The sequence below is a fragment of the Dendrobates tinctorius genome, unplaced genomic scaffold (assembly GCF_039654945.1).
Source record: "Dendrobates tinctorius isolate UK_male_01 unplaced genomic scaffold, ASM3965494v1 ptg000383l, whole genome shotgun sequence".
In the NCBI taxonomy this organism is placed as follows: Eukaryota; Metazoa; Chordata; class Amphibia; order Anura; family Dendrobatidae; genus Dendrobates; species Dendrobates tinctorius.
This window is the reverse complement of record NW_027362049.1, coordinates 3,738,312-3,754,201: the sequence shown is the minus strand read 5'-3', so window position 1 is coordinate 3,754,201 and position 15,890 is coordinate 3,738,312. Positions and strand designations below refer to the sequence as shown.

The 15,890-nt window shown below is 39.9% G+C and overlaps 1 protein-coding gene across 1 annotated transcript in view; it reads right to left on the bottom strand.

Annotated features, from left to right (window-relative positions):
* Positions 1-401: 401 nt before the first annotated feature.
* MGAT5B (alpha-1,6-mannosylglycoprotein 6-beta-N-acetylglucosaminyltransferase B) overlaps positions 402-15,890 on the bottom strand; it is a 252,906-nt gene continuing 237,417 nt past the window's right edge. Inside the window, exons 15-18 of the mRNA XM_073563170.1 lie at positions 9,252-9,368; positions 7,465-7,539; positions 6,713-6,975; positions 402-1,367 (exon numbers count right to left, since the gene is read on the bottom strand). Coding sequence (XP_073419271.1) covers positions 1,169-1,367; positions 6,713-6,975; positions 7,465-7,539; positions 9,252-9,368 — 654 coding nt within the window. The 3' untranslated portion in view covers positions 402-1,168. The remainder of the gene's footprint in view (positions 1,368-6,712; positions 6,976-7,464; positions 7,540-9,251; positions 9,369-15,890) is intronic.

Sequence of the window (15,890 nt, the reverse complement as noted above, 5' to 3'; positions counted from 1 at the left end):
CTGAGTAGGTAACTCACACTTTGTTCCAAACCTGAGTGAAGTGACATCAAGAATTTGCTCCAATAAGGAGCCTGCATCATTTGTCGATTTCAAAATATTGATATTACGCCCTCGGTGTTCTAATTCAAGTTCATGTATCTCTATCGGGATACTTACCTGTTTATGTATCAATGCCTTTATCTTTTAGGTTTGTTTTTGTAAATGTTCTTTGAACTATATATATGTTTTTTAATTCTAGTGAGTATATAATAAAAACAGTGTTTTTTAATTTTTTTGTATTTTTAGTGGCGTGATGATATATAAGAGGGTAATGGGCAATGAGACCAAGTTTCATATACATGAGGCTCATTAAAACAGCTTCACTTGATGTCCAAGTTTAATCTCAAGTCAAGTAACATCAATTCTGTTTCACCAATTCAGTCTTTATTAACATAAATATTTGAAAGAAAGAAATCCTATTGCTCACTCAGATCCTTTTAACAAATTCCAGTTTAATTGGAAGTATCAGCTTCAGAAAAAAGTGCATATATCTCTACCCATTCCCTGCCACTGTGGCTTAAAATACATTACTTTCATGAACTTCACATTTGGTCCAAATGATTTATTAATATGAATCCCCAGATATTTGATAGTACTTGTGTTCTCTCTTTATCTTGTAAAAAATCATATTGTCACAATGTTAATGCTCAGAAATGGAAGTGATATCCCTTCTAAAAGTCAGTGGGTTGGCACTGGCTGTACCACGCTACCTGGCATCGAGACCATATTTATTATGAGTAGTTCCAAAATATTGCAGTTCGAGCATGCCCTTTATGTATGATCCTCTCTTGACACCTTGCATCTCTGTTCCAACTGATTGGTCATTGTTCTTGTCTTGTTTTATCTTCATTGTGCTTTACTTATAAAAATTTAGACGACCCTTGATCAAAAACCATAAGAGGGCATGGAGATAATTACGTGGCTCCAAGAAGTTTTACACTGGTTGTTGTGTGAGTGTATATTATGTTCACTATTGCTTTATGCTGCTGCATAAAACTCCGGGCAGAGATTCCAGTCTGTATACTCAGTTATAAAGGTACAGTAGGACATCTACATGCAGCAGTCAGTATGATCAGTACTTGGAAGTTTAATGGAGACAGTAATCGGCTTTAATGGACAACCAATGTAATCACGAGCAGTTCTTGCACAGAGCGATTTGTCCACGATGGTAGTCTCTACATGGGCACAGCCTGCGGAACTTTGTGCTTTGTCCTGAACAGCTAAAGAGTAGTGGCTCCCTCTGAAGATAGCATTCCCGGACAGAAGGTGACACGGCTGGGTACAAGTGGCTCATAACAGATTCGGTGCTCTCACACTGGGCTCCAAGCCTTTGATGACAAGATGACATGAGATTATATATATGATAAGCACACGTAGTGTATCAAACAAAAGTATCAAGGAATCTACCAGCTGCATCTAAACTGCCCACACACATTAGGTAGACATAAGTCGAAATTGGCAATTTTAGCTAATGTTTGCCTGAAATGTTTACAAAATGTGATATATATCACGTTCCAAGTGATCGCATTGTTTCCATTGTAAGAGAAAGTCGTCATTTAGTACATTAAAATAACCTGGGGGGATTGTTTTTCCAACCAATCTGTTGGAGTTCACTATGGCAAACAACCACACAATAAATCAGGATTTTTAGGGGGCAGATATGTAAATATAGATATGTTAAAGAACACCTTTCACATTACAACCCATGAAATCCCAGTTCTGGGTATTGGCATTATTCTTCTCAGTGTGGTGATTCCTACACAGTCTGATGCCATCAACACAGATTGGAGACTACTAGATTGCCAGGGTCATACTGCCCATAGTGGCAGACAACTCATGGAGTTAAGTTGAGATTCAAGTGCTATAAATTCTTGGCTCCATGTGAGTACACAATCTCATGTTACCAACTTATCACCTGTTCAATGAACAAGACTTATTTTCCAAACTGCCCTTTGAAAAATTAAGATGCTATTACACCGCCATGGTCACAAAAAGAAGCATTAAATAACTATGTAACTGTCCTAGAGGAACTAGGACATAATGTTACCACTTTAGGCTATGTGCACACATTGCAGATTTTGATGCGGATCTGCAGCATTTTTTGACGCACGGAACTGCATCAAATCTCTCTCCCTCTCTCTCTCTCTCCTCCAGAAGCACAAGGGAGAAAGTTCACACAGCTAATTCATTCCCAGTAGCACCTGACAAATCCGCACAGCAAAAACGCATTACAATCCGCAAGATTTCCGCATCAATTCAGCATGAAATCCGCAAGCGTTTTGCCCTGAGTTTTCTGCCAAGAGATGCAGATTCCGTGCAGAAAATTCCGCAGGCCAATCTGCAACGTGTTCACATACCCTAAAAGACAAAAGCCCTACTCTTTGGAAAAGAAAAAAAAATCAATCTCCGAAAGAGATAAACATTTTTAACATCAGAGCTGTGAATTTTTGGAACAGTCTACTTCAGGAGCTGACAATAACGGGAGCAGTTTATGACTTCAAAAAAGGCTTAAATGATAAGAAAGAAGAAAATAATATTTATACTTATGAAAAGGCAGAGAATTCTTGTAAGAATGTTGATCCAATCTGATCGCCACTTGTGATCAGAAGTTGAGCTTTTCTTTTTTAAAGTAGATTTTTTCATGCCTTATTGGAATTTTTAATTTCCTTAGGATTAATTCTGGGAAACAATTTTCTACAGTTTTACCTACACCCCCTCTCTTCTTGTATGTCATCTTATATTCTAAATAGAATATAAGATATATATATTCTATATATATATCTTATATATTCTGTTCTATATATTCTTATATGTGCTTGATCTTGATAAACATGTACGTTTATTCTGCTAAGTAACAATGTACCAATTGGTTTTAGGATATGTCTCTTTGCTTTGTAGTCAATTTTGTTGACTTTTTGACCATTTTGTACCATAACTTACAGCTGAGTCTTTTAGTTGTGGATTTCCTATTTATTCTTCTATTCACAAAAATAACCTACTAAGCAGACTTTATTGTCTATCGCAGTTACAAAGTCAATTTTTTCTCTTTGTAATCTACTATAAGGACTGAATGTTTTCACTATGAGATCCCCAAACGCACAGTATTTTCTGGGAACTGAGAGTGCTCTAATATGTTCTTCTTGTCCTTTTAAGATTGTTTCTGACATGTTTTTGAGCACAAAAATACAGAAGTAATGTTTTGGGATTTAGCAGATATAGAGATTACATCTTTCATAATTTCAGTGTTTTTTTTACCTAAGATCTCCATTAAAAAAAACTATATAAAAAAATGAAAAGTAAGAAAAACAAAACAAAACTAGTTTTAACACAAAGAAAATAATTTAAACAAAAAAATATTTTTATGCTACATTCATTTTAAATGGATAGGGGTTTTGTCACTAAATTAGTTAAAATATTTCCTAAGCTTACTAATGTACAATGGAAATATTTGAGAAAGGTTAATTTGACCTTCTTTTACATTATGAACTTTCTTGGGAGGTGATACATCTTCTTTAAAAATGGTGGCTTTTGACCCAATTTAATTAAGGGAGTTATTGTAAAGCAGCATCCCTGAATTAAGAACCATTTTAAATTGTGAATTGGCCATTTGGTCCAAATAATGAAAGGCAAAAGCAAACAATTCTTAATTAAAGATATTTGATATTTAAAAACAAGGAGCCAAGACGAAAAACAAGGTGGGTCAGCATATTTCTTTTATAAAAGTAAATCACCAGGTTTTGGTGCTCTATAGTCCGATTCTCTTTAAGCAGTGAGGCATATTTTATCAATATTGATTGCTATAGGAAAGTACTCCAGATTAATTTTTCACCTGTTTTGATAAATCTTCCTAAATGTGTTTTTTTTCTACCAAGTTTATGAATTCTTAAAGAAGTTATCCACTACTAGGACAACCCCTTCATGATCAAAATTTTTGCCCCCCATAAAATAAAAAAGCTTATACTCGCCTCCATTGCCAACACCGTTTTCACGGCTCTCAAGCGGTTATTATGACACATGATGCCGTTGTCCAATCAGGGCTGGCGTCACTGTCTTCGCCTTTGAAGAAATCAAACATGAAGAGGAAGTCTGGGCTGCAGCTGATCTCGGATTTCCTCTTCATGGTCAATTCAACAGGAGGCGGGGACAGTGGTGCTAGAACTGATTTGGCACCAGTGTCACATGCCACAATAGCACAGGAGCCCCAGGAGACTGAGTGCCGACACTGGGCTAATGGCGCCAGTATGAGAAGTGAGAATAAATGTATTATTTTGTGGGGTCAAGCATGGGGTATGAGAATAAATTGTCCAAGTAGTGGACAACTTCTTTAAGAGTAATTTTTTATTCTAAAGAATGATGCACTCTTTTTTGCTCACGTCATCTCTATTAAAATCACTCTGTTGCTGCCAATTCTGCTGCCTTCACCTTGACTGAAGAAACATTTCCTATGACAGTGTGACCCACAATTAGTTACTCTTTCTATGACCTAGATGTACAGATCTTGAATTGGTTGCTCCCTATGGGATACTTTGAAAATGCAAGAAAAAGAAGGACTTTTTTAATGCCAATTGTTACAGCCAAGTAAACTTCAAAACAACCAGAAATAACATGTCTTTACATAAGGGTAGGTTTCCTTTCATCCTCCTCTTTGGAGATCTAAAAAAATAATGAAAAAAAATCTTTTCCAGATCAATAGAACTTACGTTCTATATGAAACATAACATTAGGCTTTGAGTCATACAGAGATCTTTCTGCAGTGCGCACTTCTTTGAGCTTTAGAAGCTGCTAACCCATTGTGCCATACTGTTCCATCTCTTCTATACAAACACTCTAACTTATGAGACATTAGTAGAATTGTGCACACATCCAAGAACATCACAGTCAGGCTTTCTTTATGTGCAAGAAACTCTTAACTCTCACTTTGGAAATGGCCTGTTTGGAACATTCCTAGCATATACTCAAAATTAGCTATACTTTCAGGGGGCACTTATGTTCTCATCAGGCATATTAGAAGAGATTAGGTAGGTAGCATTAGACTTATATAGTCATGGAAACTTACTTCAAAGCAGAGTACTAAGACTAATGTGAACTTTTCAGATAAAGACATAAATCATTTAGTAATTGTCATATAGACTTTAGGGAACAGTTATCTTCAACAAAAAATGGTTTATAGTATAAAGTTGGTCATATACAAAAGATATCGGTCATGTAGCAGAATGGTTCTTCCCCAACTATGGAAAGTAAAAAAAATTATGTTTTTTTTTTAATAATGGGCGAGATTACTATCTTCCAGACACTGGTGCCATGAACAAAATGATCTGACTGGTTATCCAGCCTAAAAGAAGACTCTTATTTTCCATACATGAAATTGCTGGCAGATTCTAAGGAATTTGCCAGAAGCTACCCACATCCCTTCATGTACAATAATTTTCTAGTAATGTAGAGAAAAGATACATAACTATTTTTTTTGTGGGGATGTTGGCATGAAAAAAAATGTTCTAGAGGAATCAAATATTTCAAATTGTAAGAATCTGAAATTAAGGAAAGAGAGCGCACATAGGGCGATAAAAGTGATATTTTGGGTGACAATACACGGTTAGTGCACTCACCTTTACAGGTTGTGAACAGTGAACCTGTGGGTTTGATTCTAGTTAACTCTATTTTTAAAATTTTTTAATATGTAGTGATTATAGGTTTCGTACACTTTTTCAAATTAAAGATTGATTGTTTAGATGTTTAATGTGTTTTATCAGAGGTCAGATCTTGATATAAAGTTATTGTGACTGGTGTATGATATTTTGACATTGGAGGGGGTGTTTCCACAGGAAGTGATGTCTGTTGTTTGTAATTGTGATGTCATGAAGGTTTTGTATAAAACCACTGCTGTAAATAGATACTGTAATTCTTTGGCCCTGAGGAAGTGGCAGATTTGCCACGAAACGTGTCGGCACAATAAAGCGTTCAAGAATATTTCTGTCCTTGTGTTGTCAGCGTGGATACATTGAAAAACCCAGTCTTTTTCTTCCACCTTTGTGAAATTGTAAGGATATAAGAGAAAAATATTTGGGTAGTCTGTGCTTGTCATGGTCATCCGAAAGAATGATCCAGGATACAAACTAGACTTGATACAGTTTTATGAGCAACATATTTCAAAGTTTTCAGACTTCTTGCTGGGGATTTAATTAAATACAAAAGGGTTTTTGTATGTGGTGACATCCTGATGAAGAAATCTGAAGATTTCGAAACGCGTTGATAATAAAACCGTATTAAGTCTACTTTGCACTCTTGACCATCCTTGTCCAGCACAGACAACCCACCTATTGTTTCTCTTCTGGCATTTCAACTTTTTTAACCCATGGTACTGCAGCAGCTGACAAATTTAATCCTCATCCTTCATCCTTTTTGTATAATGTACAACTCTACCAGGTAAGCAATTCCCTGTACCTTATTGTCCTTTATCATCGGATAAGACCCTATTGTGCTTTTTACTCCTCAGCTTTTTCCTAAATTGTAAGGCCAGATATTTCAAAAGTGAAATTTGACAGGGAACCAATGATGGATTGAAACAGAAGCAAACATCCAGAATTTTAAGGCAATTTAGGTGGAAAATGTAAGCCACAACTTATTTATTCATGGTTAGTAGACATGATATAGCATAAGACTGTCATATACTTACTGTTCAAGAACATTTTGTCTGTTGATGATGCTGAAGAACATGGGCTCACATACCAAGTCATGATCCCAGCATGCATTGGTGCAGGACTCTCCTTCTGCTGACAACCATACCTGCATAGCCGTGACAGGGGGCCACATGGATGGAGGATGTTCGCTGGGTGACCAGACGAGGTGGGTATGATTGATGAGAACCAAGGAAGAAGGAAGATGAACCTGGGACGTATTAAGAGGAATAGGCAAGGGCAAAGAAGGAGAGCAAAACTCCTGGATGTGATTCATTTGGATAGATAAAAATGAAAAGCAGGTGATTAAAAAAAAGTGAAGGGAAAGTGGCAAAAATTTGTAAAGAAAGAAGAAAAAAAATTACAGTATTTAGAAGATATAGGATCACAGAATAAAAATGTTATCATGAGGAAATGGTGGATAATGAACGATGGAAAAGGAACCAGAGACAGAAAAAGAATTTAAAGCGCATTCTGCTCCATTATGCTCTGTTAGGCATTATCTGTAATGAACATTTCCAGCAAATTGGAGTATGCTAATACGTGTGGTCTGCAGACAGCCATCAAACAGTCAGATTTTCATTGATTTAACAATTTAGTGTTGTAGTATGGTGCACAGTTCACTGAGGGTCACCACTGGAGCAGAATACATTTACCAAGTATTTTAATAGGAGTAAAGGAAGCCCTGCTTGTTTTCTGGATTGTTGAAAGGGATGTCATAAGACCCTAAATCAGCTGATTGGCAGCTTACTTGGTGCTGGATGTAGGCATGGAGTCTCTGCAGCATTCCTTCGCTTGTAAACTCATAGGGTAGGTATGGTTCAATCTATGGAAAGTGCAATGAACAGATTTGTTATCGGTTATTCCTTGTAGACAAATTACTATTTGTTAACAAGGGAACATGACTCATAGGAGACTCACCGCATCTCTTAATAACAGACATTTATAGTCATGGTATATGAGTTCTGATAAAATCGTGTACATGTATGACATTACTACAGCTGAAATCATATTCACCAAATATTCTAAAGGACCAAGTTGTTTCTACATAGCGACATTACTTCAGCAACAAGCGGCTAGCCCCCGTTAACCAGGGGTAATAAACAGAGAATATTAGGGTTCTGCTTCCATGACTGCAGCTTTTCTCTCCTCATCACATTGTCTAATGAGTTCCCTTGGGCCTCGTCCCTGAGCTCAGTGATATACTATTATTCTTCTGCACAGAACCTTCCAGATAATGAGACCTCTTTCTCGGCTTCTGAGGAATATTGGCTGTTAAACCACCCGCAACTGACACCTCTACGGCTCAATGACCTCAAATTGAAGCATTAGCCAGACCTCAAACCCCCACCCCTCCGTCCCTTATGTCCTCCCTCCAGCCAGTTACATATCTATCTTTGCCAAAGGGAATGCATAGAAAATCTATCTATCTATCTATCTATCTATCTATCTATCTATCTATCTATCTATCTATCTATCTACCTCTCTATCATTATCATGACAAAGATATCAGAACCATGAGCCAAGCCACAGAAAGCAGACAGGTAACCCATCTGCTTGATGTAGGAATGGGATTTGGTGAAATTCATGCACCAAGAGCAGCACTATTAGTCTGTGGGGCCTAAAGGGGGCACTATTAATGCTTGTTGGCACTGTTATAGTGAGGGGCATATAAAGGAGGTATTATATGTCCCTCATATTGTGATAAAATCGATAGTAAAGGCCTTGTCATAATGGATTTTTGCATTAACCATATGTTGATACTTGTTTTCTTTTTAGTTATGTTATGTGGTAACTAGTTAATTAATGAAATTATTTAAGGGCGTATTATGTGTGTGTAGTTATATACATATATATATATATATATATATATATATATATATATACACAGCCTATTTCTTTCTATCTTAGAGGTCGTATCACCTCATGTCCTGTTTTAGATTTTCAATAATTTATCATGCCGCTTAAAGGGTTATTCTCATGTTCATAAATGGGTATTATTTGATAGCACTTGTAAGCACAAGAGAGTTTGCAACTTACAGGCTATTAATATTTTCAGCTGTTCTAGAGATGTTAACTCTTTTCTTTTGTTTACAGCTTGTTGCCTTGGAGACTGACCAGTGCTGTTAGACATCAGAACAAGAACAGTGCTTACAAGCTCTTTTCTATTGAAATTGTAAGAACTGTTTTGTAGTTGGCCGGGATCTCTGGAGATTGCCATTACCTCCTATTCTCGGAAAGCTTCAGTGTAATTCTCACAAATTAGACAGCAGTGCTGGTGAATCTCCTAAGTAATGAGTTATAAACACAAGAAAATTGTTAATATCTAAAAAATGGCTGCAAATTTTAATAAACAGTAACTTGCAAAAGTGTTTATTTTTACTAGCAATGTCCAGACATATCCATCTGTGATGATAGGAATAACCCTTTAAATTATCAACAATGTATAATGTTGTAAACATATCCAGTTTTAGATCACCTTAATGGGGGAGTTATTTCTAATAACCATTTTTTACCAACACTGTTGCCATAAAATACCTTGCTCCTCATGATGGCTTTGATAGCTGCCTCAAACTCTTTTGTGTCATTGTAATCCACTGTTATGACATGAGGCCTCCCGATGGTCATCTCCATGTATGGGTGCTGAGATGAGACCTGCGGAGGAACATGAAGAAAGATTTTCAAAGAAACAATTGATGGCTGATCTGAAAATAACAACGAGGGTGTACACATACAGCTTTTACTTAAAAGAAAGCCACATATTGGCATAATAGATGGATTAATAAAGGTTGTAGTCAAATGATCTAAACAAGAGAAACAGTAACACGGGAGTAACTACAACATTAAAAAAAGAGGTTTCTATTAGGCCCATTTGTTGTGAGTTCATTTTCCCCTCCGTCACTGAGGCCTGGTGAACTCCCTATTCTAGTGAAGGAAGGTAGTGAGCCTGATTATCAGGCACCTGGGACTAATGAAGACGATTGGCTGAGTGGAGTCACTGACTGGATTTAAGGCAGCCTACGCCCTTTCTGCCCTGCGGGTGATTTCTCTGTGGACTCTTGGACACCAGTCTGATTCCTGCTCTCCTAAAGCTAAGTTTTCTGTTTTGCCTTTTTGCATTTAAGATTTGTTTTTGTTTTTCTTGCTTTTTGGATTCTGCCACTCCCTGCTGGAGTGTGCAGTGTTCCGTTAGCTCTGTCTTCTGAAAGTACCTGAGTGCTGATTTAGTTTTTGAAGCTTAGTTGCTTCAGGGCCATTTTTATATCATCTTGTTGGCTTTTGTCTCTGATAGGGTTTTGGCAGATTGCAGACAGCAGCCTTATTATCCGTTCCTATCTAGGTAGTTTTTGGGCCCCGTCTTTGCTCAGTCTGTCTTTCTGTCTGTGTAAGTGTTTTCATCTTGCTTCACCGTCATTATATGTGGGGGGCTGCCTATTGCTTTGGGGTCTGCTCTGGGGCAGTTAGATTTCCCCTTTCCTTCTTTAGGCCTATGTATCTCTCCGGCTGTGATCGAGGGGTCCACGGCTACTGCTAGTTGTGTTGATAGGTTCAGGGGTCTGCAATCTGATAGTTGCCAACTTCTCTGGTTTTCTGGACTTAGCTAGCATTTCTGTTTTTGCCTCCTACGGTGACTCAATCATAACAGAATCACCCGCCAAACCGCAGATTCTTGGGTACTCAATAGCAGGAAAGAATTGTGTTTAAAAAAAAAAAAAGTGTGCATATTCTTTCCTCTATATCTCTGAGGCCGTAGGGGGATTTTTTTTTTTTTTCTCTCAATGGAGATAAAGCAAGTGTCTGATCGTGTGGAGCAGCTCGCTGCTGAAGTGCGAGGAATTTCCGCCTATCTTGCTCGTTCACATGCTATTGAACCAAAGATCCCCACACCTGATGTATTTTTTGGGGATCGATCTAAATTTTTGAGTTTCAAAAATAATTGTAAATTATTTTTTGCTTTGAAGCCTAACTCGTCAGGGAGCCCCGCGCAGCAGGCTAAAATTGGCATTTTCTTTGAAACCAGATGACCCTATTCTGACTAATGTGAACGCATTTTTTCAAGCCTTGGGGTTGCTGTACGACGAACCTAATGCTATTGATCAGGCTGAAAAGACCCTGTTAGCATTGAACCAGGGTCGAGAATTTGCAGAGTTGTACTGTCAAAAGTTCCGAAAGTGGGCGGTCCTTACTACCTGGAATGATAGTGCCTTGGCTGCTCTCTTTCGGAAGGGTTTGTCAGAAGCCGTAAAAGATACTATGGTGGGATTTCCTGTTCCCTCTGGTCTGGACGATTCTGTCTTTAGCCATTCAGGTTGATCGGCGTTTACGTGAACGCAGGATTACATGAGAGGTGTTGCCACCGGATGAACAGACGTCTGAACCTATGCAATGTGATAGAGTTTTGTCTAAGGCGCAAGGTCAGGAATTCAGAAGGCGTAATAAGCTGTGTTTTTTCTGTGGAGATGCCTCACATATTATTTCTGTTTGTCCTAAACGTGAGAAACGCTTCGCACACACGTTTTCTGTTGGTGGGGTTCAGCCTAAGTTTCTTTTGGCGATTACTCTGATCTGTTCCCTGTCCACATTTTCCGCCAAGGCTTTTGTGGATTCGGGAGCAGCGCTAAACCTAATGGACTTGGATTTTGCTAAACGTTGTGGATTTCCGTTGACACCTCTGCAGACGCCTATCCCTTTGAGGGGGATTGATGCTACCCCTCTGGCTAAAAATAAACCTCAGTTTTGGACCCAGTTGGTCATGCGGGTCGCCCCAGACCACCAAGAAAATTGCAGATTTTTGGTGTTGCATGGTCTGCATGATGCCGTTGTTCTTGGGTTTCCCTGGTTGCAGATTCATAATCCAGTTTTGGATTGGAAGTCTGTGTCTGTGGTGAGTTGGGGTTGCCGGTGTACCTTTAGTGAGGCTCCGGTTTTTTCCACCTCTCCTCAGTCGCATGAGGTTCCTGACTATTTGGCGGACTTCTATGATGTATTTAGTGAGAATGAGTCTGCGTCCTTGCCTCCTCATAGGAGTTATGACTGTGCAATTGAACTAAGCCCGGGGTGTAAATTTCCTAAGGGTCTGCTCTTCAATTTATCTGTACCCGAGCACGAGGCTATGCGGTCCTATATTAAGGAGGCGTTGGAGAAGGGTCATATTAGACAATCCTCTTCACCCTTAGGTGCCGGTTTTTTTTTTGTGGCCAAGAAGGATGGTTCTTTAAGGCCTTGTATTAATTATCGTGCCCTCAATAAAATTACTATTAAATATCAGTATCCGTTACCCCTGATTTCGGATCTATTCTCTAGAGTCAGAGGTGCTTGCTGGTTTACCAAGCTTGACCTCAGGGGGCGTATAATCTTATCCGCATTAAGCAGGGGGATGAATGGAAGACGGCGTTTAATACTCTGGAGGGACATTTTGAGTACCTGGTGATGCCTTTTGGGCTCACTAATGCCCCTTCTGTCTTCCAGTGCTTCATGAACGATATTTTCCGAGACTTTGTCGATAAATTTTTGATTATCTATCTGGACGATATTTTGATCTTCTCCAAGGATTGGGATGCTCATGTGGAACATATTCGGACTGTGTTCCGGATCTTGAGAGAGAATTCTCTGTATGTCAAAGGATCAAAATGCCTTTTTGGAGTACAGAGGATTTCTTTTTTGGGATTTATTTTGTCTCCGTCAACTATTGAAATGGACCCGGCCAAGGTACAGGCCATTTATGATTGGGTTCAGCCCACTTCTTTGAAGGCCCTCCAGAAGTTTTTGGGTTTTGCTAATTTTTATCGGAAATTTATAGCAAAATTTTCTAGCATTGCCAAACCATTGACTGACCTGACCAGGAAGGGTGCGGATGTGTTGAATTGGTCTCCGGAGGCGGTTGCTTCCTTTCACGAGCTGAAGCGTAGATTTACCTCCGCCCCGGTTCTGTGGCAACCTGATGTCTCACTCCCGTTTCAGGTAGAGGTGGATGCTTCTGAGATTGGTGCAGGAGCGGTGTTGTCCCAAAAGGATCCTGTAACATCTAAAATGAATCCCTGTGCTTTCTTTTCCCGAAAGTTCTCTTCATCTGAACGTAACTATGATGTGGGGAATCGGGAACTGTTCACCATGAAATGGGCATTTGAGGAGTGGAGACATTGGTTGGAGGGAGCCAAACATCAAGTTGTGGTCCTCACTGACCACAAAAATTTTATTTACCTAGAGTCGGCTAAACGCTTGAACCCTAGACAGGCTAGGTGGGCCTTGTTTTTTACACGTTTTGATTTTGTGGTCTCTTTCCTTCCTGGAACTAAGAATGTCAAGGCAGATGCCCTCTCTAGGAGTTTCTTTGCTGATTCTCCTGTGGTGACCAAGCCTGCTACCATCTTAGGCGAAGGGGTAGTTCTTTCTGCCATCTCGCCCGATTTGAGACTTGCTCTGCAAGAGTTCCAGGAGGACAAACCTGAGCGTTGCCCCAGTGGAAAGTTGTATGTTCCTGACCAGTGGAAGAAGAGAGTGATGTCTGAAGTTCATTGCTCTGCATTGGCTGGTCATCCAGGTATTTTTGGTACTAGAGATCTGGTGAGTCGCTCTTTTTGGTGGCCCACCTTGTCTCATGATGTCAGGAATTTTGTGCAGTCCTGTGGGACTTGCTCCCGGTCTAAATCTTGTTCTCGCTCTAGTGGGTTGTTGATGCCTTTGCCGGTCCCCAGGAGGCCATGGACCCATATTTCAATGGATTTCATCTCTGATATGCCGGTCTCTCAAAGAATGACTGTTATTTGGGTAATTTGTGATAGGTTCTCTAAGATGGTTCATCTTGTACCACTCCCTAAGTTGCCATCTTCCTCTGAGTTGGTGCCCCTGATTTTGCAACAGGTGGTTCGCTTGCACGGGATTCCTGAGAACATTGTATCTGACAGAGGAGTTCAATTTGTGTCTAAATTTTGGAGGACGTTCTATTCCAAGTTGGGAATTCAGTTGTCCTTCTCCTCTGCTTTTCACCCTCAGACCAATGGGCAGACAGAGAGAACAAACCAGACCTTGGAGTCGTATTTGAGATGTTTTATTTCCGCTGATCAGGATGATTGGGTTTCATTTTTGCCCTTGGCCGAATTTGCTTTAAATAATAGAGCTAGTTCTGCCACTTTGATGTCACCTTTTTTTTGTAACTTTGAGTTTCATCCTCGATTTTCTTCAGGGCAGGTGGAGCCTTCTGCCTGCCCAGGTGTTGACACTGTGGTGGAGAGAATGCACCAGATCTGGGACCAAGTGGTGGATAAGTTATCTCTCTCCCAGGAAAAGGCCCAGCGGTTTTCCAATCGACATAGGACCATTGGTCCCCAGTTTAAGATTGGTGATATGGTGTGGTTATCATCAAAAAATATTGCTATGAAGGTGGCTTCTCCTAAGTTTAAGCCTAGATTTATTGGACCTTACAAGATTTTAGAGATTATTAATCCGGTCTCTTTTCGTTTGGCTCTTCCTGTCACATTTAAGATCCATAATGTGTTCCATAAGTCCTTGTTGAAGAGGTTTGTTGAGCCAGTTGTGCCTGAGGTGGCACCTCCGGACCCTGTATTGGTTGAAGGTAACTTGGAATATGAGGTAGAGAAAATTCTGGATTCCCGTCTGGCTAGACGGAGACTCCAGTATTTGGTTAAGTGGAAGGGTTATGGTCAGGAGGATAATTCCTGTGTCTCTGCCTCTGATATTCATGCCAAAAGATTGGTGCGTGCCTTTCATCGGGCTCACCCTGATCACCCTGGTAGCGTTGTTGAGGGTTCGGTGACCCCCTCCTCAAGGGTTCATTTTCCCCTCCGTCACTGAGGCCTGGTGAACTCCCTATTCTAGTGAAGGAAGGTAGTGAGCCTGATTATCAGGCACCTGGGACTAATGAAGACGATTGGCTGAGTGGAGTCACTGACTGGATTTAAGGCAGCCTACGCCCTTTCTGCCCTGCGGGTGATTTCTCTGTGGACTCTTGGACACCAGTCTGATTCCTGCTCTCCTAAAGCTAAGTTTTCTGTTTTGCCTTTTTGCATTTAAGATTTGTTTTTGCTTTTCTTGCTTTTTGGATTCTGCCACTCCCTGCTGGAGTGTGCAGTGTTCCGTTAGCTCTGTCTTCTGAAAGTACCTGAGTGCTGATTTAGTTTTTGAAGCTTAGTTGCTTCAGGGCCATTTTTATATCATCTTGTTGGCTTTTGTCTCTGATAGGGTTTTGGCAGATTGCAGACAGCAGCCTTCCTATCCGTTCCTATCTAGGTAGTTTTTGGGCCCCGTCTTTGCTCAGTCTGTCTTTCTGTCTGTGTAAGTGTTTTCATCTTGCTTCACCGTCATTATATGTGGGGGGCTGCCTATTGCTTTGGGGTCTGCTCTGGGGCAGTTAGATTTCCCCTTTCCTTCTTTAGGCCTATGTATCTCTCCGGCTGTGATCGAGGGGTCTAGGTCATCGTAGGAACCCCCCACGGCTACTGCTAGTTGTGTTGATAGGTTCAGGGGTCTGCAATCTGATAGTTGCCAACTTCTCTGGTTTTCTGGACTTAGCTAGCATTTCTGTTTTTGCCTCCTACGGTGACTCAATCATAACACCCATTGTCTTAAAGAGAATATGTCAGCATGATTTTAACACCCTCTAAACTGATCATATGTGCATGTAGCTCTTGCAAAGACAGCATCATCCATACCTCTAACTAGTGAGTCTGTTCCCAAGATTCTGCTCTCTCCACCTCTATGCCATACCCAGCTTGACTGAAAGCTCCTTTTCTTGCAGTCACAAATTCATATATACACATATATACATACCTACAGTTGTGCTCAAAAGTTTCCATACCCCGGCAGAATTTGTTTCCTTGGCCTTTTTTCAGAGAATGTGAGTGATAACATCAAAATCTTTTTCTTCACTCATGGTTAGTGGTTGGGTGAAGCCATTTATTACCAAACTACTGGGTTTTCTCGTTTTAAATCATAATGACATCACAAAATATCCACATGACCCTGATCAAAAGTTCACATACCCTGATGATTTTGGCCTGATAACATGCACAGAAGATGACACAAATAGATTTGACTGGCTTCTAAAGGTAACATCCTCACCTGTGACCTGTTTGCTTGTAATCAGTGTGTGTGTGCATAAAAATTGTTTGGGATGCAAAGAAAAACCCACAAATAACATCAGCTGAAATACTGGACTCT